The sequence below is a fragment of the Styela clava genome, chromosome 14, assembly GCF_964204865.1.
Source record: "Styela clava chromosome 14, kaStyClav1.hap1.2, whole genome shotgun sequence".
NCBI classification, from domain to species: domain Eukaryota; kingdom Metazoa; phylum Chordata; class Ascidiacea; order Stolidobranchia; family Styelidae; genus Styela; species Styela clava.
Window position 1 is genome coordinate 5,287,485 of NC_135263.1, and position 23,040 is coordinate 5,310,524.

The window sequence follows — 23,040 nt, forward strand, 5'->3', positions numbered from 1 at the left end:
TATAATAGTCATACAATTTGTAATCATGAATTTCAATTTGAATGACAGAAGTACAATGTTAGGTGACATCTCTAATTATATACACTTGGAATAATACAAAGTCTAAATGATCTCTACTATACAAATATCATATTCCAGAATATGAATGATTGTGAGAGATTTTTCATTATTGTTCTGACCCTTATCAATTTTTATAATCCATATTGCCCACATATAGGGGCAAATGTCCCAGTTTGGTATGGACTCAATGTAGCATTTTCCATCTGTATATACAATAATAACGATTTAGGACGTATAGATGCAAGTTTGAACACAGAACCTTGGATGCAGCAATTCATATCAACATATACAATAATAATGATTTGGGATTTAAATCCTTTAAATCGGATTAAATAATATAAATGCAAGTTTGGTTTAACATAGAAAATAGAATGCAGCAAATCATATCAACATATACAATAATCTTGATTTGAGACAATATAAATGCAAGTTTAAACACAGAGAAAATAGGATTCAGCAATTTATATCAACATATACATTAAAGAAGATTTGAGATATAACTCCTATAGATTGGATTAATAATATAAATGCAAGTTTGGTTTAAGATAGAAAATAGAATGCAGCAATTCATATTGACATATACAATAATGATAATTTGAGATATTAATCCAAGTTTGGTTTAACACAGATAATAGGATTCAGCAATTTATATCAACATAAGGTAATAAACGCCTTCAACCTACAGCATAAATTGTTTAATTCTATAGGCCAGGACTAAAAATAAATTCAGGAGAATAAGAGCCAACATACAGTACCTATTTTCATAAAGTACTATTAACATATAAAGGGTAAATTGCTATTCAATTTTATGTGAAGAACTACCATAGTCACATCAAAAAGGCATAAAGAAAACCTAATTACAGGTTACATATAATAGCAAAATTTCATCCAGATATCTGCTGAACTGAACAGATATTGATTTATGATATAATATACATACAATGTGATATTTTAAATGTCAGTAGAGCAATTTTAGATTCCACCATAAAACCACACATACTTTTAATAGGTCTAGATGATTTCCACTGGACAAATTTACATAAATTAGAATCATGGATAATTGCATGAGATTCTTCAGTTATTGTTCAACCTCAAATTCAATTTCGTTTTGTGATCTTATGAGGGCAATCATCTCAATTTTATAACAAAGTTTCACAGTGTAGCACCACTGAGCACAATGATGAGGACTCCACCCATGCATACCAGACATTATATCCCAAGAAAATATACAATTTTAAGTGCTGGCATTTTAGATCATGATTTGGCTATAGAATTATGATAACACACAATAGAAAAATTTCATAACTATTTACACTCAACATTTATTATGTATGATCTGTATATTTTCAGATCTGGGAACTGAAAAAAAATGCACTAATCTGAGCTTGCATAGTTATAGATCAGAACAGATTAACTAAAGAACAGGGAACTTTTAGTGTAAAATGTACTAGTCTGAGCTTGCATAGTTATAGATCAGGAGATTTGTAGATATGCTTAGTAAGTCAGTGGTATGGGTTACACAGTGGGTGTCACGGGTTGTCAGTTCATAAATTTGCCTCCGTTAATAATCATTAGTGAAAAGAAACCCACAATACAATTGACAGAAAACGAGATAGAAATGAACTTTTGACCTCCAATTCTTATCTGTCAAATTGGTAATACCACTGGTGTCAGGATTAATATTTAGAAATGATATATTTCATAAACTCAGATTTGAATTTTTTATATGAATATGTTTTAAAAATATCAGGTATATCATTCCAAATTTTGGGACCCGCAATTTTTATAGATTTTTGAGCAAATTTGAGATTTGTCCTGGAAATAAAAAAAGCACCTTTAGATGCTGAGCGCGTGTAATAAGAATGGACATCTCCACAGTCAGTAAAGTATGCATCGAAAGCCTGTGGTAACATGTTATTTCTGAATTGGTACATTAGTTTTGCAACCTCGTGAATATACACATCTTTAAGTTTTAAAAGATTCATTCCCTTATAAATAGGACTCATGCTATGATGCAGTGGGGTGTTACTCATAACTCTGACAGCTCTATTTTGTAAGACTGACAGAGCATGGAGTCTATTTCTATCAGCTGAGCCCCAAGCCACAATTCCATACTGTAGGTGTGCATAGAAGAGGGAAAAATAAACAGTTCGAAGGATTTTTTTGGGAATTAAACTTTTTAACCTTGTTATAATTCCTACAGCCCTGGACAATTTCAATTTCAAGTGGTTAATGTGGGTGTCCCAATTTAGCCTGTTATCAATAAATACCCCAAGATATTTCACAGAGTCGCAAACTTTCAGGTTAGCACCATTCAAAGTGAAATGGAGGCTAGAGGAAGACTTCTGCTTTTTATTAGAGGGATGATTAATTAATAGTACTTGTGTTTTCTCAGGATTAATTGTTAATTTGTTAGCTTTCATCCATTCAGAAATATTATCTAAATTTTGCTCAACTTTGGTGGACAAAATGGCAACAGTGGAGGAAATCGAGGTTGTGCTGGTATCGTCAGCGAAGAGTTTGACAAATGCTGAGGTAGAATTTACGACATCATTGATATATATTAAGAACAAAGTTGGACCGAGCACCGATCCTTGTGGGACTCCTACAGAGACAAATTCATGTTCAGATTCACTGCCTGAAAGAGCGACAAATTGACTACGACTGTTCAGGTAACTAGAAAATAATTTATTTACACTACCACGAATTCCATAATGTTTGAGTTTGCTAATGAGTATTCTGTGATCGACTGTATCAAATGCTTTCTTCAAATCTAAAAATACACTACATCCTACCAATCCCTTATCAATGATTTCGTAATATTTGCTAATAATGTCTAAGACTGCATGTTTAGTTGAATGGTGGTTTCGAAAACCAAACTGATCACAATTTATTATTGAGTGTTTGTCTAAAAAGTTTTTTAGCCGAGCAAGTATTAGTTTTTCAAAAACAATTGAGAGACACGAAAGAATAGAAATGGGACGGTAATTGGAAACATCAACTTTTTTTCCAGCCTTGTACACAGGAACAACCCTAGCTATTTTGAGGTGGTCTGGAAACATGCCAAGGGACATGGAATAATTAAAGAGTTTGCACAGTGAAGAACTAATAGACCCACAAAGATGTTTCAAGAGATATGCCGGTATGTTATCATACCCAGCTGCTTTATCTGTTTTTAAAGAATTTATCGTATTTTTTATTTCCATCACTGATGCATCTTCCATGAACATGGATGATACGATTGGGGCCCCCATAAATTTAAGGTGTTCGCGATCACTTACGCTTTGAAATACTGCGGCTAGATTTCTCCCTATCTGAGAAAAGTAATTATTAAATGTTGTAGAAATTTTGATACTGTCATGAATAACCTCCCCAGAGTGCTGATTGGTTATCTTTTGGGGTACATTTCTGCTAGAATTAGGGTTTAACAATGAATTTATTATATTCCAAGTCTTTTTAGGGTCATTTATATTTTTTTCGAAGCATTTGGAAAAATGTATCTCTTTGGCTTTATTTTTTAGATGGCATAATTTGTTAGCATACTTTTTATAGTGAAGTTTTTGTTCTATTGCACCATTAATAAAATGAGTTTTGTGCAATCTGTCTCTCACTTTGGTAGAACGCAAAATGCCAGTGGTTATCCAGGGTTTTCTCTCTAGGTGGCGTTCTTTTCTAGTTAATTTACGAATTGGCGCATGTTTATTGCATAGACCTAATACTTTTGAGACAAAATCTTCAAAGTGAAAATTGAAATTTTGACTATCAACATTAGAAAGGTCATAAGAATCAAACAATTCTTGAGCATCTTGAGCAAAGTTAGTGGAATTAAAATTTCTCATATCACGTTTTAGTTTGTGTTGATTATGGGATAATGCATGTTTAATCTGAAATTGACTAAAAATTGGATAGTGATCTGTCAAACAATTTTGCCAGACAACTGAAGAAACACTTTTTTCGCTGATATTTGAATATATATGATCTATCAAAGTAGAACTGGAACTAGTAATTCTCGTTGAGTGTGTAATCAGTGGAATTGTGGCATGGGACCTCAGCATGTCAAGAAAATCTTTTGTGAATTTTGAACAGCTAAATAAGTTTATGTTTATGTCCCCTAGTATTACAAATTTTTTTTTATCTATGGCCAAATTATACAAAGTTAAGCTTAGTGCATTCATAAAATCTGATTCATTGGAACCTGGATGTCTATATACAACTCCAACAATGATTGAAGAGAATTTCCCCGAGCTAATGGGTATTTCTACCCACAGGTCTTCACAAGAGGTGATGCCTAACATATATTTGTTAACCAGCGACGGATTTAAATTTGACTTAAAGTATAATCCAACCCCACCAGCATTAGTTTTGGTCGGAGTGTGTAAGAAATTGTAACCTCTAATACTAATATTAACCACAGGATCGCTTTTTAGTTTGGTTTCTGAGATTGCTATTACACTAGGGAATGAATCTAAATCAACTATAATGTCAGATAACTCATCGATATGCTTTTGTAATGATCTAATATTAAAATGAGCCAAGGTAAATTGGTGATTTGACGAGTTAGGAGTTTTCAAATTATTCAGAACGCTATCAACTGTTTCAAGAGACATACATGGCTTGACATTAATATAATTGAAATATGACGTGTCAAGAGTTTCTAGTTTTCTGTCTATTCTATTTGGACAATAATTAAATGAAAAAAAACACTTTGAACAAGTTGTACAAAAAATATTGTTGTAAGTCAGCAAGGTATTGGCGCAATTTGAGCAAAATTGCTGTGAAGCCATTTTGCCAAGCTACTGTACTAGGTATGAATTTAACAAAATGCAATTACGATAGTTTATCTAAATCTGACAGCTTTTTTATTGGGATTCTTGGACTATCTTTGGTCTTTCTCATATAAATGTTGCCATTTGTTGTCCAGAGTCTCTCGAACATTTTGGATTTTTTGGTGAGTCTGGCATTATAAAGGAGATTACTTCGAAAGTTTGTCAGATTTTCATTAATATAAAGCGAAGTCATACCTGCGATGCCGAAATCTTTAATTTTGGTGGTGTCGTACTTTTTGGCAATGAACTGATTCCTTATGTTTCTGTTGGTGAAGCGAACTATTATAGGTCCAGTGTTAGAGCCATCTTTCCTTGGGATTCGATGTGATATGGATAAGTCAAGTCTCTCAACAGTGATGCCTAATCGTCTGCCCAGATCCACTATAATCCTGTCTGTATTTTCATCATTCTTAAATGGAATTCCATGAAATTCCAGATTTTCTCTTCGTATATACTGAGCAAGGTCTTCCAGCTCAGTATCGAAACGCTTTTGAAGGGTAGTGCATAAACTCAACAGGCTTTTGTTGCTTTCAGATAGATCTTTAACCATTTGATCAAGCTTCATTAGGTAGTCCTTTTGAATTTCGAACTCTGCGTTAATAAAATTTTGGCTTGCCTTCACTGTGTTGAGATCGGTGTCAAGCTTTGAATTTTTCATGTGTAGACACTCCAGCTTTTCAACTAATTCGTCATTTTGTTGGAACATAGCTTCTAGTTTTTCCGCCATTTGTTGCGTATTATTCAGGACGGATTCGTTGATTTGGGTCGATATTTTTCTGTCATGTTCGCTGATTGACTCTTCCAGAATATCTCTCATACTGTCTCCTACAATTGCTCTTAATTCCAGTTTTAGATTTTTGGTAATTCTGGATTCCATCAATTCCAATTTCTTATTTAATTCGTCAATTTTTCCTTCCATTATGACAATATTTTAACTAAGCTACTTATTATGTACGAAGAACCTGTGAATCTTAATCAAAACAGCAATAATGGCTAATTTACTTCGGAAGCAACTCGGAACCGGTATACTTGTCTTTAAAGACAATTTAATGTACTATAAATGTAATTTGGCCAACATGAAAGGATATAAGCATGTGCGGCGAAGATTCTACTTCAAAACGCGACCTTCAAAATTTTTCTACCTGAAATGAAAATAATAGTGAAAATAATAGGTATGTTTCAATAACTGTGTTGGAACTTCTCATAAGGCGCCGTGTTAAATTACCGAGAACAATAGGCACAAGATGGCGTCCATTGTCTGAGCGTTGCCTCGCTTATATTATATATACGCTTTTTTTGCTGCCATGATTAGGGGGGACACTAATATTAAAGGAATTACTTATAAAACATCTCATCTGAAATAGACTATACTAGCAGATGATGCCACTGTGATAACAGATGGATCCCAAGAAAGTTTGAATGCTCTTTATGAAATATTATCTAAATTTGGAAAAATATCTGGTTGTGACGCAAACATGTCGAAAACTCAAGTGATGTCAATTGGCAGCTTCAAATCCAATCCTAATCAAATCAAATCCTAAAACCTTGCGTTTTGGGAATTATAATCTTACTACAAGTCAGAGTATAAAACTTTTGGGCATTGTTCTTACCTATAATAATAAGCTACTGTTTGAAAAAAACTTTCCACAGGTTCTTGATAAAATCCAAAACGTTTTTAAAATTTTGAAAATGAGAAACTTGACTCTGATTGGTAAAATTTGCATAGTAAACTGTTTTATTCTCTCACAACTTGTGTATCTTTTCAGTGTTTTACCTGTGGACTTACCACAGACATTTTTGAAATCAGTCAATCACCTTATTTACAATTTTATATGGGGTTCAAATTGGGAGAGGGTCAAAAGAAAGACAATGGTAGGACTTGTACAACAAGGAGGAATGAATATGATTGATGTGCACAATTTTTGTATGGCACAAAAAATCAAATGGCTTAAAATTTTGGTAACAAATGATAAAAATCACCCTTGGAAACAGATAGAACTGGATTATTCAGGTGGTATATTGTTACCTTTGTTAAGTTGTCTCGATCAACCATTATGGTACAACAAAAGGATTATTTATAGGAGAAACCCCTTTTTCATTCATTCTTGGTATTCCAAAGGAATTGAAATATTTAACCATTTAGTAAATGGTAACGACTTATTTACATATTTTGAATTGTGTCAAGAATATGGAATCGAATATAGTGCACCAGAGTATACAGAATATTATAAACTGATTGGTTGTATCCCAGATGAATGGATGGATAACCTCAATAGCGTCACTTTTCATAACATGAATATAGATTTATTTATTACTGATATTATGCAAAAGAACTGCAACAAAGAAATCTATTTTTTATTGAATGACAAACAATTCGTTTCGCCAATAAAAGCTAGAGAAAAGTGGATTATTGATCTGAATGTCTATCCCACCTTTAAATGGAACGAATGCTATACCAATGTATATTTCTCTACTATTGAAACCAAACTCAGATCTTTCCACATCAAGTTATTTCATAGGGCAATTGTTTTGAATAATGTTCTATATGGATTCAATTTAGTAGCGTCTAATCTGTGTGACTTTTGTAATGTGGAAGTTGAGAATGTCAATCACCTATTTTTTGAATGTAATTACTCTTCCATATTCTGGGAACAATTGAACCAGTGGATATATGTGAAAAGTGGCATTAACTTCTCTTTTACTTTTACTGACATGATGTGTAATTGTGTTTTACTTGCTGGTCGATTTTATCTCTATAAATGTAAAATTGGTAAAAGAAGGCCAAAGTTCAATAATTTTTTAAAATTTCTTGACATTATCAAAGAGAATGAAAGAATATTGGCTATGAAAAAAGGGAAATTACACAAACATAGAAAAAAATGGGTAATTCTTGGCATTTAAAATATATAATAACTGTGTTATTAAATGCATGTGAATAATTGTTACTATTTCACATTTCTATTATTTATTTGTATTGTATGATACTGCAATATTGTTTAAAAAAACGAAAAGGATAAACATTATTAGACAATTACTTATTGATTAATACATAATTTTTTGCAATATTGTTTAATATGATAAATTACCTTTGTGCATTTGTTGGTATCATTTAACATTTATATATACGCTTTGGGTAGCAACATATGCGCTCAAAGCACCGAATGCAATTGCTCTATTGCGTACCCTAGCGGGGTGTATATTAGTCTAAAACCTCCACATGCTAGCGCTATGAATCAAATCACGTATATGGTATATATATATATAGAGGACTTGCACGGGTCACGTGACTTTGTTTACTGGACGCAAAAAAAACGTCCATTTGGCTCCTGTCAGTTGCAAGTCGGATTATACGTTTCCGTTTTGTTTGGCTGTTGAAAATGGTTATTTCGTATTGTTCCGTTGGCTGTACGTGTAGTATAGACCAGTGGTTCCCAAACTTTTTTGACCATCGCCCCTCCTACATGAGTTTATACGACTTCATCGCCCACCGACAATACAAAAAAATGTAAAGTCAGAAACGAATATATTACAGACCAAATAAGAAGACAAATCATAGTTTATAGTGTTTTTTATTTAATGAGATAGATGAGCTTGGTGTTCTTCAGCGAGTTTTTTATTATATCTAAAATTACTTCGTTTACTGGTGGAAAGGCGATTTCGTTGTTTTGATAGCAATAGTAGCACGGCTTAAAACCCCGTTTTCACCCTATAATAAGTCGGAAATGAAAGAATCCAGGGTTCTACCGTCTCAAAAACCGCTCTCTTGCGTGTACTCTTGCCTTATAGCATTTCACTTCCTAAATTCACCTCATTTCACATTAAAATAACGAAAACAAAGTTAATTTTCCCAAACTTATAATAATGATTTCCGTACATCTCATTCATTCCTACAGCCTGATGACCTGCACCAAAATACTTCGGTAAAATTTATCCCCGATTCCGTATCCTACCACGGCCTCCAGTCCATAATTAATAAGCCATTTGTTTTTGGATTCATGGACTCGGATGTGAAAGAAGCCGTGATTGACTATCGGCTACGGCCCAGGGGTCGGCAAATTTTATGTCGCTCGCGGGACAAAATTCAGGGTTGCTAGTCTTTTGCGGGTCGCATATATTTTTTGAAAGTTAAAAACGGAATAGCCCGCAAAAACTGCGACAATTCGTGAACTCAACTCAGTCGTCTTATTAAAAAAATATTACAATAACATTTGATGTGACATTGTCTTGTTGTTGCATCACGCTGGATAGCTTCACGACGCCAAGATTGGAACTTTTTCTAAATGGGCACCATTAATCCCAGTTCTTTGCTTATGCTTTGTAATGTTCATTTTCAAAAATAATTGTTCGCCCAAATATGTACTTCCAAACATCGAAGTGAATATTGTCGCATGATTTGTGAAATTTTGATAAGGATTTTCTTTAAGAAGATACATTCTTACAAAAATTAAGCAGTGATGAATCTCTCGAATAGAATATGAATTTGATTTTCTTATTGCATTGCAATATATTCGAATATTGACTGCGCTATTGAACCCCTGCCCTCGGCATCAACTTTTCTTCGTGTTTCCATTTGTTTAATTATATTTAAATTGTAGGCTCGTTAAACGAGTAGCTGTTCAATAGAATTTTTAGGATATAAGGAAATTTAGTCCAAACGTGTCTCACGATAAATTCTGTTACGTAAAAAAATGTAATTTATTCCTTGAGCGTAGATTATAAATAAAAATAATTCATCGTTAAAACTGCCGTTTGGATGTTTCCTCCGGCATAGACTTCCCTGTTTACTTCGTGACATTGGCCAATCAGCAAAATGCAAAAAACGTAACAATGCCCCCTTTCGCATCCGCTCAGACACACTCACTCAACAGATTTTTAGGCGTGGTCGTGAACATTACCTCATTTTCGCGTTTTTGTATTATTTTCGTTAGTTTTTAGTTGTTGTTCAGGAATTTAAATAAAAATCAAATAAGTCAATGATTACTTTGTCTTTCTATGAGTTTCAGTTTAAATACAGTAATCAAAAATTAGTGTAGAAATAGCTGTGATAGACTAGGCTAAAATTCTTTATCCGTACTTTTAAAAAACAGATTGTTGAATGGTGTGTATTGGAATGATAGTTTGAAACAAATACCCCATTTTACAGGCAACAACTCGCGAAACCACTCTTAAAATAAGCACCGAAAATTTTAAAATGGTAAAGTATGGGAAGAATTTTCCGCGGTCAAAGGTCGGGGGAAGGACCATTCAGTGAATCGTCCCGGGCCAGATTATTTTACTCCGGTCGTATTTTGCCGACCACTGGGATGCGCAAACTACCGTACCGTACTGCGAAGACGAGTCCAGAAATCCTTTCGCGTGTGGTAATCGCCCACGTGATTCGAGCCTGCGAATGCACACAGAGTACAGAATTAAGTGCACGATACGCCGAACATAAAACAGGTTTCGCGAAATCGCCCCCTCTGTATCGTTTTCGCCCACTGGGGGGCGATATCGCCCACTTTGGGAATCACTGGTATAGACAACGAAATGGAACTTCAGTTATATTCCACTGTTTCAAGCAGTTCTGCCAATAGATGATATCCACATTGCGCGACGTTCCGGATCTTTCGAAAGCAGTGGAATATAACTGAAGATCCATCTCGTTGTCAATACTATACGTACAGCCAACGGAACAATACGAAATAACCGTTTTCAACAGCCAAACAAAACGGAAACGTATAATTCGATTTGCAACTGACAGGAGCCAAATGGACGTTTTTGTTTTTTTTTGCCGTCCAGTAAACAAAGTCACGTGACCCGTGCAAGTCCTCTCTCTCTCTCTCTATATATATATACTATGTATATAGTATACCAAAGTGACTATACCTGGTACTGGAAAACTTATTTTGGGTGGCAAACAGTGCCTCATACCCCATCGAAATGCGTAAACACAAAAATTTGAACCTGTGATATTTGTACTTAAGTGTATTTGACTTGCGAATAGCAATGCATCGAGAGTTACCGGGTAATTGCATTAGTGAGATCGCGTGAGATTGCGATTAGGAACAAGAGCGCTATGCTCAAATATATGGACACATAGCGCCACATAATGATGACGTCATAGCAAAAAAATAAAAGTAATAGCCTTCTGGAGAAAAATTCCATCATTAACCATTGAAAAATTCAAAGCAATTGATCAAGTAATCAAAAAGAAAAATATAATATTTTCGGAATATCATGATCTCAAAATCGGCGTGTTGATATCATATCAGTACCGGACAAGTTGGATAAGCTGGACACGTGGGACAAGTGTGACACGAGGGACAAGTCTGACACGTGGGATAAGTTGGACACGTGGAACAAGTAATGGAATAACTGCGACACGTGGGATAAGTGGGACACGTGGAGCACTCGGGTCCCGTGGGACAAGTGGGATACAACATTTTTGAGACACCCCTTTTAGCATATGCTAGTGAAATGGCAACAGTGACTTGGTCGTTAAAGCCTGACCATTTTTGCGCGCTAATTTCTCAGAGCGCACCCTTTGGACCTGGGCCGCATGGAGGCAGATATTGTTCCAAATTTGTGTTTCATTAATCGGGTGTTTAGAGTCTTTAGTTAAGCGTTATTTGAGCTTATAATTATCAAATATGTTTCCATTTTGTTTTTGATCACTCTCGGTCCATCCTGTGAGAAAGCACTGTATTTCACCCGTTTTCTATTCGACTGCTACGGTTTTACATCCGGAAAACTTTTTCGAGTCTAGTATATTATAGTAGGCCTACCACAACTACTTCTAGTGGGCGTGACATGACCATTTTTGCATACGGTAATTCTAACCCCCATCTGAGTACGTCATCCAACAACTACTTCGCTTCAACGTTACAATCACATCATAGAGCTAGTCAAAGTAAGCTATGATCGGCTGATCGCCCATAATGGCATCTGTACTGACGATAACGAACGAACTCGCATATTCCGTATTTCCAAACCTATTCCCGACGTGCCATAAACTAACTATTGTACATATCGCCGTTGTGCCGTACCTCTTTGTCTTGTGCATTTTACTTAAGAGTTTTATTTGTATAGTCAATTTCATATCTGTTGTCCTAGTAAAACGCAGCAGTCCCAAACTACTGTTAGTATTGTTAGGGGTACATGTCGCACATCTGTGTCTTAGGCCAGTAAGGTATTGAACATGTATCCCGTCTCTGTTTTATTGTTCAATTATTATGCATATACTGTTACACTTTTGAGGCAAATAAACATACTCCCGCTTTTTTACAGTTTTATGTGGTTTATTATGTGTGCATAAAAAGATAGTAATACTACAGCAACTACAAAGAAAAATCCTCCCCAAAAAGACAAAATTCGTTACGACGAGGAAACGAGAGGGATTTTGACTTTGTATAGGACTTAGCTTGCTTGATTTCGGGTGATCGTCTGCACGTTTTCTTATAAATTACGAAAATGCATTTATACTTCTAATGGTTGAGTTTTGGCTCTATTGCTGGGAATATATTTAAAATGGTTTTGAGATAGTGAATGAACACGTAAATACAAAGCACTAATAAAGCATGTTCTTCCTGTTTAAACCATTCCCAACTTTTCTATATCAGGAGTGGGCACGGTTTTAAACCAGGGGCCAAAAATTTTGCCCACTTAGACTGGCGTGCCATGTAAGTGTGACGTGAAAAGTTACATTTTATGAACAATATTAACAGTATTACAAAGCAAAGGTGGAAAACATTACCCCTCCCCTGCCAAAACTAAATGTAACCGCAATGTCAACAAATTCGTTGAGCTATTTTTAGCTAAACCCCCAAATTTGATGTTAGTTTGGTTGTAGCACCATCAGATTGTGACCAGATTGAATTGCTCAACGGGCCGAATTTGGCCCGAGGGCCATATTTTGCACATGTCTGATCTATATGGTTCTTGGTGCCGAACGTTGCTTTCACAACTTTCGTAAACGAACCTTTGAATGGTTGGGGTTAATATAAATGGTAAGTGGGAATATGGAAGACAGGAAGTGGTATTGCTTATAGTTTATCGAAATCCAGGTTTTGTTAATAAAAAACGGGTTTCGGACTTCAAAAAAGAATGCTAAAACCTGAGTCTGGGTAAGCTGGGACCTAACCTACCCATGGCGCTTTCCCCATTGCACCAAACACCAAGCCCAGTTTTAAAAATAATGACATAGATTGTCATAAACCTACACTTTCCAAGTCACCGTGAGTATATCAAAAAGTTCGTTTACGTGAAACTTATGATAACAAATTTTTTCTAAAATTATTTTTAACTTAATCAAACAATTCCTTTCCACATTTCAATCTAAACGTCCCTCAATCTAAAGGTTCGTAGAAATATACTGCATTATTCATAATAAATACTCACCAGTCGTGAGTCACGACAATGGGTATATGCACAATTAGCCTACTGGATCTTTGTGGACTAAAATGAATAATATCACGCAAAGCTTAGAAATTGTATTAAGGCATTGGGCTTATAAAATCCTCTTCCACATACATTTACTATTAACACACAATAATACGAATCAGAGCATAAAAGCACAATTTAGTTATTTCATAGTTGCCAATCAATTGATAAAGAAATGTACATATGAAACCCTATTTTTATGAATAATTCAGATCAACTCGCAAATAGAAACATCACACACTCATGATACTACTAGGGATTAAAATAAGAATAATAATATGCAGATTTTTTGCTCAAATACTCATTCAATCATAATTACAACAATCTATGCTACAAGAAACTTTAAAATGATAATCAGTATACAATTATTTTACATCTTCGTGATTACGTTAGGTATCAGACAAGTGCGCTTGAACAAATCTATTATGTGACAATAGCAAATTTCTTCAGGCATTTTTTCGTACCAACGAGAGTTCTTCTGAATGTCTTCATCTAAGAAGTCAAAGTCAGGGAATATCTCAACGAGGCTGTACAGGAAAAAATAATAATTTTCATGTTATGTTGTTGATATAATTAAATCAAAGAGAAAATAAATTTAAAAAATAAAAAAATTTGGTAAAAGAATGGAGCCAAAGAATATAAAATTAACCATGATCAGAAGTAGCATGTTTCTTTAATCTATGATTCAAAGTCATATCACCGATAAAAGGGATGAAATGCACTACCTGACCAATCAAAATCATTTAGTCAGAACCAATGTTCCCTTTAATTTTTGTAGCATGTGTGTGCAGAAATTTTGGTGTGTGCGCACTTTTTTGGAAATGACTAATATTTGTGCAAAAACCAATGAAGAAATTATGGCGTTCTAACTGGGTAATGGGTGGGCCAACAACAAACTTTCTCAACCTGCCAACCGAGAACATTGCTACATTACATCAAAATACGTCTGTGAGCAGTAAATCTATGCGTGTGCGCAGCCTCTGAAAGCTGTGTGCGCGCGCACACGCGCACACCTTAGAGGGAACACTGGTCAGAACTTATATGCCACTATATCTCATATAAAGGGTCAACTCTCTCTTACAAGATGTAGATTTGAGATTGACACATTGTATCAAGCAAACTGCTCCGTGTCAGGATATGATAAGATACATATTTATCACAGGAGTGAGGAAAGTCGATAAGACAGCTTAATCATATTTCAAACCTTGGCCTCTCGTCCGATTACCATTCCATGTTGGGTATGGGATTAGTTAGTTATTTGTTTTCGGAAGCATGAACTTGATGGCGGAGGACGCCGTGAAAATGCATCAATATCAAAAATGCATATCCACTCGTCAACGTTATAAATATTTCATAGTACACTATAGCTAAATATAGACAGACTTAGTTTGTCTTGTTAGAAAGGCTGAAGTACAAAAAAAAAGACTGAGATGGGTAAAGTTAGATTCAACAACCCAAACTTCACCCAATAACTACCGTTGCTAAGTACCGCCACTGTCGGCCGGTTTGCATGCCCACCTCCTCTAATTGATACTCATATTAATCACATTATACTGTTCATACCTCCAATTTAAATGAAAGTCTGGATTTCTTATGAGTATCTCATTGAGTCTCTGCTGTAGTTGTTCAGCTTTAATTTCAGAGAAATACCTTTCAAGACGACGTACAAGATTATCTGGAATCTTTTGTTGCCCTAGAAAACAGACCTATTTTATTTTATCTGCCAAATTAGCAATAATACCTTTGTGTAAGTTTAGGATGCTTATGCACTGTTTATTACTCTTGTCACATTTTGTGTTTCTCAACTTTGTTCAGTTTTATATTCAATTTTTTGTTTCTTCAAAAATTCAGACAACAAGTGTGGCAGACATGGTCTTTCACAACCCTTCATCGATTGCTATGAATCTAATGTATGTTATTTCATTGTCTACCTTTTTATTTTAAAGTCTTTATTCGCTTTTAAATCTTTTCATGCATTGATTCTTGCTTGCAATATGGAAATGAATGTCAGAATCCGTCAACACAGTAAATTTATTTACTTGCGTTTTGTTTTCATCAGTTTATTGAAATAATTGATTGATACTTTACCTTCTTCGACAACATAGGGATTCAGTCCTCTCTGAGCAAACATCACATACTTGTGCCAAGTGAGACGTTGATATAAAGCTAATGTTTGCTCGATCCGAATAGACTTTGGAATAACGGAAACGCTCTCACTATCCACAAGCAAAGTGTTCGTCATGTAGTCCCTCAAGCTGTTTTCTGCTTTGGATGATGTCTAAAACCAATCAAAAAAAAGAATGACATAGAGAGAAAGAGCATCAAAATTGGGGAATGTTAAAAAATAGATATGAGAATATCCTACTAGCTCATTTTTCATGAAACTTAAGGTGGCTGCAGAGAATGTGTGAACAACTTTGTCTCGATAATGAGCTGGCAAAAGGCCAACTCTATTTAAGAATTTTTAAAAAGCTCATCTTGGCTTAGACAGCTTAAATATCACTGCTATGTCTGAGTTGTTTCTGTCACAAATAACCTCACAAACCTTGGACAAAAAACTTATTGCGTGTGACAATGTACGTACTCCATCACACAGATGAGCTGGAGTTGAACCAGATACATTTGAATCAATGTTTGTTTCATCATTCGTTGAAAGTAATTTCTGAAAAGTATTGGATTAATAAACATTGCATAAAATTGTAATAAACTTCAATCAATATATTGAAACAATACTAAAAAATCCCAACAAATTTCCTATCTGCTTTAAATTTGATAAAAAAAAAATTAGGCCATGATTCATATGAATTGAAGGTAACAAGCATTTTTTATGCCAAAAAATTCAATCAGTTGCAAAAGTTTCTTGGTGTATTTTGTTATGAAAAATAACTATGCAATTACTCATTTGATCATAAATATTAGAAGAATACTAGGTTCTGTGATGAGATCGCAAATAAAATCATTTCTACCTATTGTTCCTGCCAATGTGGAAGAAATTCCATCAATAAGAGGCATGTTCTGAGGAAAGATTTTGGGTAGAATCTAATCTAGCAGAGAGATATAACTAATTCTCCTGTTTATGTGGAAAAAATTCCAATCAATATGAAAAATGTCAGTGGAGCATTTTGCCTAGTGCAGTGTTACTCAAGCAATGGGGCGCGCTAAAAAAAATATTTAACTCGCATTGAACACTGATCTATCTAAGCCATGCTCACATGTAGTTTACGAATGATTGCACGGGCCCTTGATATGGTGTTAATAGTTGAAAATTGCAGAGACTCTCAATACCTTATTTACTCAAGTCTAATAGATTCAGTTTTAATAGGGCATAGGTAGTAGAGATGTAACGATACCACTTTTGTTGCCGATCCGATACCAACTAAAATCGCCGATACCGATACGTCGATATTCAAAAATAGCCGATATTCCAATACTTTGTAATTATTACCTCAAGTGTGTAGGGCAGATGGGTTACAACAATATCTTTTAGCATTATTCACAGTGCACATCATTTCACATCAAAAAAGAGATATATCAAATAATAGGAAATTGATGTTTGGGATCCAGATGCGTTAATTGATTCAGCTCCATGATGTACTGGTGCTAGTAATCCCGGTGCACAATTAGAAAACTCATTGTGTTTGATTACTGTGGGTGGTAAAATAAAGGTTCATTTATGCTATCAAACTGATACAGTGAGTTACGTGCGCAGGATTTTGTGTCCAATATAACGACATATTTTGTATTTCACATTGGAAAATCCACTAATACGATTGATATATTTATTCATAATTACCAGGTAATATTATAAATGTAAATATATATAAAGATTTGGTATTGAAAATAACAAAATTAGTTGGCTGATAGATAGCTAGAAACAGGTCATAATCTTATTCCCGTTTCTCCTGGCGGGGTTGGTGGCGTGCATGGCTTATAGTTCACGATCTATCCAAGAAAAAAAAAAATTCCAGTAAAAAAATAAATAACATCAGTATTCTAATTTAACATTCTGGATCATATTGAAAAGCTGAATATATCGGTCTTCACTTCGCCGATACCGAGGCCGATACCTCAGTACATCTTTTATGCATAGCCTGTAGGTGCTATTTTAATCCTATTATCATTAGTCTAATTATTGAGGTTCTTTGTGTAATTTTAAGAAAAATGATAAACAACCATTAATGTAAATAAAACTGTTGCCCGAGAAAATCATAATTGTAGCTAGTTTGATGGCATTATTATTTGATAAACTTATTTTTACTGTACAACAGCTACCCAAATGCAAGAGTGCAGTTGTTTGCCTTGTTAATAATTGGATAATATTAAGGATTGTCACCATAAAAACCCCACAATGCTTGCTTCAACTGTGAGTAATCTGTACCATTGCTATGATTACTGACTCAACATGTCCAAATCGATTCTATTCATAGAATTAGCGTTTTTTGTCAATACTAAATTGCCTTTTTGGCCTGGTGTGCTTGTGTGCAAAACGTCATTGGCAATAATAATTTGTCAGTTATGATCATGTATGAAATGGCTATTTACATGGCTTCGGCATTAGGAGAGATACCTTTTAATCGCAAAATGGGGGCGAGAGAAATATCGAGAAACTTTAGGTTGCCCGATGAAAAATGCGTGCAAAACAAAGGGTGCTCGTGAGGCTATTTCTGATTTATGTAGCTAATTTTAGCGATTCGCAAATTAGCAAAGAAACTTAAAAACGCTTTCGATAGCGAGTTTAAACAACGAGGAATAATTTTTTATTAGAGGTTACAGTAGTGACTCAGATTTATCAAAGATATCATGATTTGGATAATACCGCGAGGGCCACTCGGAAACCTTTGGTGGGCCACGGGTTGGCAACCCTGACCTAAGCAATAACTAAATTTGTTGATCCAGACGTAATAAAGCAAGAACTTTGCTGCCTTATGTCATATCTCCACCATAAGTTGCTTCAGATAACTAATATTTCCGAGTTGATTACTACCCAAGTTATACAACAATTGGAAAATGCCGCAACAAGAGTTTGACAAGTTAGAATAGAAATTGTTTTTACTTGTTTTATTCTGGTCCTCAATTCAGACATATCTTCTGAAATACCAACATCCTGTGGGTACTGAATGCAAGGTATTGTCTGAAAAAATGAAACAAGTACTTTAAGATTTGGATTTACTGGAATAGAGCTAGGGTATTAAATGGTTCGCACATGAGAAAACAAGATCAAATGGCAATAAAAAAGTCGCTTTGAACAAACTGGTTTTAGAAAAAAAGAAATATTAAAATTAAAACATAAAATTTGATGTGAAATGATCAGCCCGAATACTTCACAAAACATTACAAGAATTTTCAAATTAAAAACATTGGCTAATTTTATCATATGAAGAAAAACAGAGCAGAGATTTCAGTTTTTTTTCAGAAAAATACAAACAGAATAAATCAAAATACGACGAAAATACATAATCTTCTGACTTGGCATTGCCATGTGAATTACCGTGATAAAAAATTCTGCTTAATTTTTCTTATTTTGTTGGGCAATAAATTCTTCTTCAATTAGGGAACACTGTACGACCATATAACAGTTATCATTATACCATATTAATGTGTCTTTTACCTCGACTGCTATTCTTTTCTTGTGCTTTACATGTTTTTCCTGCATCTAAATTCAGATAAATTTGAGGTTATCAGGTGTTTATTTGAAGCTTCACATTAGTCATAGAAAAATATCATGTTTTTATGTATAGACTTGATATGGCAACTAACTTCAAATAAGCATCTCAGAAAATGCTACTCACAATATATTTTAATTGGTATATCCACTATATCAAGACAGTTTATTTCTCAAATATCTATCGAGTGATAAAGTATACTGACCAATCGTTCCAATGCGTTGATGTTGTATTTTATAACATGTATAGCTCCACCACCTGCATCATATTCTATGTCGTATTTAACATGCATACTGATTAATTCATTCAAATTGTTTTCTCTGTTGACTTGAATCATGTGAGAATCTTTCACGTCTGAGACAGAGATTTCCTCACAACTGTAAAATTTTATTAACACTAACCAATGAATGATAAAAAAGTTTAAACCTGTGACTAAATATTACTGAAATAATATTGAATATAGAAAATGTGGCACACCAGGAGTGTGTGTACCTATATGGATGTAACTAAATTCGTTTGTCTACTTTATATCAAGTTGTGTAAGTGACTGAAACCTATGGGCAGGGGGTACATCACTTGGCTAACACAGACAGTCCCCGAACTCGTAATAAAATTAAAAAACGGGAAATAGGAATAAAGTTATGGCCTAGCCCTAACCTGGTACACACGTTATGGGAGTACCAAAAATGTTGCTTGCGATAGTTAATTTAGCTTTATATTGTTTCTTCTATTATTTATCGAATTGAAATCCTTGTTATATGCTTGAACACTTTAATACTTATGCTACTTATGCATTTTATTAGAGATATTTGACACTAAGAAGCAAGCACCCTTCTAGAAACTATTCATTTTTGAATCCATCTATGAATACTAGTAGCAATGAATACCTCAGCTCTGATACTGCTTGGTTGCATTTAGTAAGAAAATCATTGTGAATGTCTAGAAGTCGTCTACATAATAATTTTGCAAATTTTCCATTTCCTCTTTTTGCAGGAATGGCTACTGATATCGGAGAATTCCATGTTAACAATGTTGAAGTATCAACCTGCATTAAAAGTGAATACGATAGTTCATAAAAATCTCATATTTACATATAGTCAGGATACGATCGTTTTTCCATTAGGTACCTGAATGTGACCCTCCAAATGATAATATCAAGCCAAGATCAAATCAGGTATTATAAAGGTCTTTCAGCGACAATTGCTGGAAAAATTTTTCATTTCTGCTTATGATCTGCCCCGCGGAGCAATATACGACAATGACAATAAATTTAAAATCAATAAAACCAAATAAAATTGATTGAAATTGATTGATTGATAAAAGCTTTCGACATTTGAATTGGAATAACAATATTCAAAACATAACCACACTTAATGGGAATTCAACTTTCAGTTTAGAGAAATTTGACAGCTGTAAACTCAAGAAGCATCCATATTCAGTAGATCCAAAGACATGGCTTTTAAATTTAATGTCTTTGTTATCTCATCAATGAATACATCATTTGCATATAAGACCAAATTACAAATAAGGTTCAGAAGCCAATTAAGATTCATAAAAAACACCACCACCAAGTGACGTCAATCCAATATGACAACCTTGCTTAAAACAAAGTGTTATTTTGAGGATGCTAGGACTTACATCCCATACAATGAAAAATGTTTTGAAATGTTAAAGCATATTTTGATATTTGGACACGAATAAAACTATTGGATTGGACATTATGTTCAATCTCAGTGAACCGACAACCCATGGGTATTAGGAGTCAATGAACTTAGGCATTGAAAGCAAAAATAATCCAGATCAAAACTTACCAATTTCCATGCTCTGAAGTAACTTTCAATATGAAATCGAATCAATGAGTTGTTATTCATACTTTCGAAAAATTGATGCAAAGTTATTGAATCGGCACCATTCATGTCAATGTTATACTGATATCTACAAAAAAGTGTTTTTGTAGTGATAGATTTTGAAATATGACACACAATCCAAATAACTGGTATACAATTGAAAAGTTTATCATTAAAGTATGAAAACTAAATGATGTTGTCAATGAACATCCCAGAGCACTCATTGTGACAGTTGTTTTGAAGAGTTCGATAACATCATTCTATTCCAGTTAAAAAAAAATTACTTTGAGTTAACTGAATTAGGGGTTATACACCATTTATTGCAAACAGGTAAATTACCGTACTTGTCAATTAGAGTCCTTTGCAAATCGAGTACTGGCTTCAGAAGGTGCAATGCATCAAGTTGTGGAGTATCCAATATGAGCTTCAAAACCTCTGTGCAAATAGAGAAACAAATGATACTACATAGGATATTCAAAACAAAATAAATATTTGATTAGATTGAAAGTCATTTATACATGGTGTGAAAAGTTTCAGATTTTAGAAATAATTTAGCATTTTCATTCAAAAATTTGGCATTTGGTGCATTCGACTTTTGATGGTCTGGCAAAATATTGTATTGTATTGTAACCACCATATTTTCTGGCTTATAGGTCTACTCTGCCAAATCAGGTGATGTCCATTTTAGCACGAAAAAAGGGTGTTTTCCTCAAATAAGACTTTAGCCTTAAAAAGGTAACAGTAATCATTTTGAACAACCCAACTAAAACATTGAAATAACCTGTGTGTGATAAACACTGCACTATACATCCATGGGTTAGTTAACAGCTGTGTATTCCAGTCTGGGTTCATTCTCCCTGAATCCGCAAATCCAAAGGGTCATTGAAGTACCGATATCGGGCATAAATAGGGAGTGCTTCATTGAACAAGCCAAATTTTTGAAGAGAATAAGACAAATAACGGGCTGGCAGTAAAGTCAATCAAATAACTGATTGACAAACCCTTTGGCATGGATATATCTACCCAGATGTAAAGTTAACACAAATCACATTTGAGAAGACTTGTGCAAAAAATAAGCCCACTCCCCAAAAAATGAAATAAGCATAGCGGCCCAATAATACAACCCGCTGTAATATTACACCAAAAATTGGATCTAGAAAAGCGACATAATAAGCCGGGAAAAACGGTATATATATTTCAGCTTTGTTAAATTGCAATTTGCTTTGCATGATCTAGAAATGTAGTAATGTATGTATTGTAGTATTTTGTATGGAGTAAATTGCTTACGCCATCATGAAGAGAAGACATGACTTTATAAATTTATAACAAAAGCACTAGAATCCAAAAAATAGATCAAATTCTTCAAATATTATCTAATGTTATTTTCCAAATATAAAAAAGGAAATATTACAATATGGTTATGATATCATATAAAACTTGAAAAAAATGAATGTACCGACTATTTACTTGTAATATATTATTCAAAAAAATATTACTTACTGCAATGTTCACCCGCATTATCCATTATGAGTTGCTGCAGATGAGCCGCACTTGGATTCTGCAACAAATGCCAAAGAATTGGTTCCTGGCATGCAATTCTCTCTGCGCTTGATACTGGCAAATCTCGTACAAGTCTGAAAAAATCAAAATAAATAAATTACTCAAGCTTCTACTAATAAAAAAATAGAAATATTACCTTTGAATTGGGCTATTATCTTTAATAACACTCCATGATTCTCTGATCGTGTGGTCCGCTTCACCAAGCACTTTTAGTAAAAATGTATTTCGAAATTCGTTCTCCCATGCTTTTCTTGATTCAATACTCAACCAATTATGAGTTTTAGTTTTTTGAACCTGTTTATTAAATATGAAGCAATGCTAGTTGTTAGATAAACATAAGCAAATATATTTTTTTACGGTTTTGTTTTATCCAAACCTTAGAATTGATGGTGAATTCTAATATCTTGTGCATGACTAGTTCTGCATCATCAGTATTTTTACTGATAGCTTGAGCAAAATCATCAATATTTGATTGCATTTGGTGAAAAAGATAAGAGACAAATGATTCATAAGTCCAATTTCTTCTTCTGCTCAACCTGTAATATTATATGAATGAATGTAAATGTTGTGCTCTAAATATAAATATTAATCATCGTGCTGTGCTGCATTAAAAAATTAATTCATGAAATCTGACAACAAAGGCACGGTACTGTCCCTTCTTCTAGT

General features: G+C 34.2%; 2 protein-coding genes across 2 annotated transcripts in view; both read right to left on the reverse strand.

Annotated features, from left to right (window-relative positions):
• Positions 1-4,093: 4,093 nt before the first annotated feature.
• On the reverse strand, positions 4,094-5,860 carry LOC144411681 (uncharacterized). The gene is made up of 2 exons (XM_078120071.1): positions 5,082-5,860; positions 4,094-5,014 (listed from the first exon to the last, which is right to left on the reverse strand). The coding sequence occupies exons 1-2, from the start codon at positions 5,803-5,805 to the stop codon at positions 4,953-4,955; spliced, it is 786 nt and encodes a 261-aa protein (XP_077976197.1). The 5' UTR covers positions 5,806-5,860; the 3' UTR covers positions 4,094-4,952.
• A 5,624-nt stretch (positions 5,861-11,484) lies between these two features.
• Positions 11,485-23,040, reverse strand: part of LOC120326069 (E3 ubiquitin-protein ligase rnf213-alpha-like) — a 51,163-nt gene continuing 39,607 nt past the window's right edge. Inside the window, exons 43-55 of the mRNA XM_078119945.1 lie at positions 22,751-22,910; positions 22,511-22,668; positions 22,315-22,448; positions 21,159-21,249; positions 20,779-20,902; positions 19,855-20,012; positions 19,173-19,344; positions 18,913-18,957; positions 18,358-18,435; positions 15,850-15,966; positions 15,393-15,582; positions 14,868-14,997; positions 11,485-13,831 (exon numbers count right to left, since the gene is read on the reverse strand). Coding sequence (XP_077976071.1) covers positions 13,675-13,831; positions 14,868-14,997; positions 15,393-15,582; positions 15,850-15,966; positions 18,358-18,435; positions 18,913-18,957; positions 19,173-19,344; positions 19,855-20,012; positions 20,779-20,902; positions 21,159-21,249; positions 22,315-22,448; positions 22,511-22,668; positions 22,751-22,910 — 1,714 coding nt within the window. The 3' untranslated portion in view covers positions 11,485-13,674. The remainder of the gene's footprint in view (positions 13,832-14,867; positions 14,998-15,392; positions 15,583-15,849; positions 15,967-18,357; positions 18,436-18,912; positions 18,958-19,172; positions 19,345-19,854; positions 20,013-20,778; positions 20,903-21,158; positions 21,250-22,314; positions 22,449-22,510; positions 22,669-22,750; positions 22,911-23,040) is intronic.

What these genes read in the sequence shown, in the direction of transcription:
- LOC144411681 (XM_078120071.1), bottom strand. Translation starts at nt 5,805, where the DNA reads ATGGAAGGAAAAATTGACGAATTAAATAAGAAATTGGAATTGATGGAA. An exon ending in TAAAGATTTCGGCATCGCAG is followed by an intron (nt 5,015 to 5,081) that starts GTATGACTTCGC and finishes TTATAATGCCAG; the next exon opens with ACTCACCAAAAAATCCAAAA.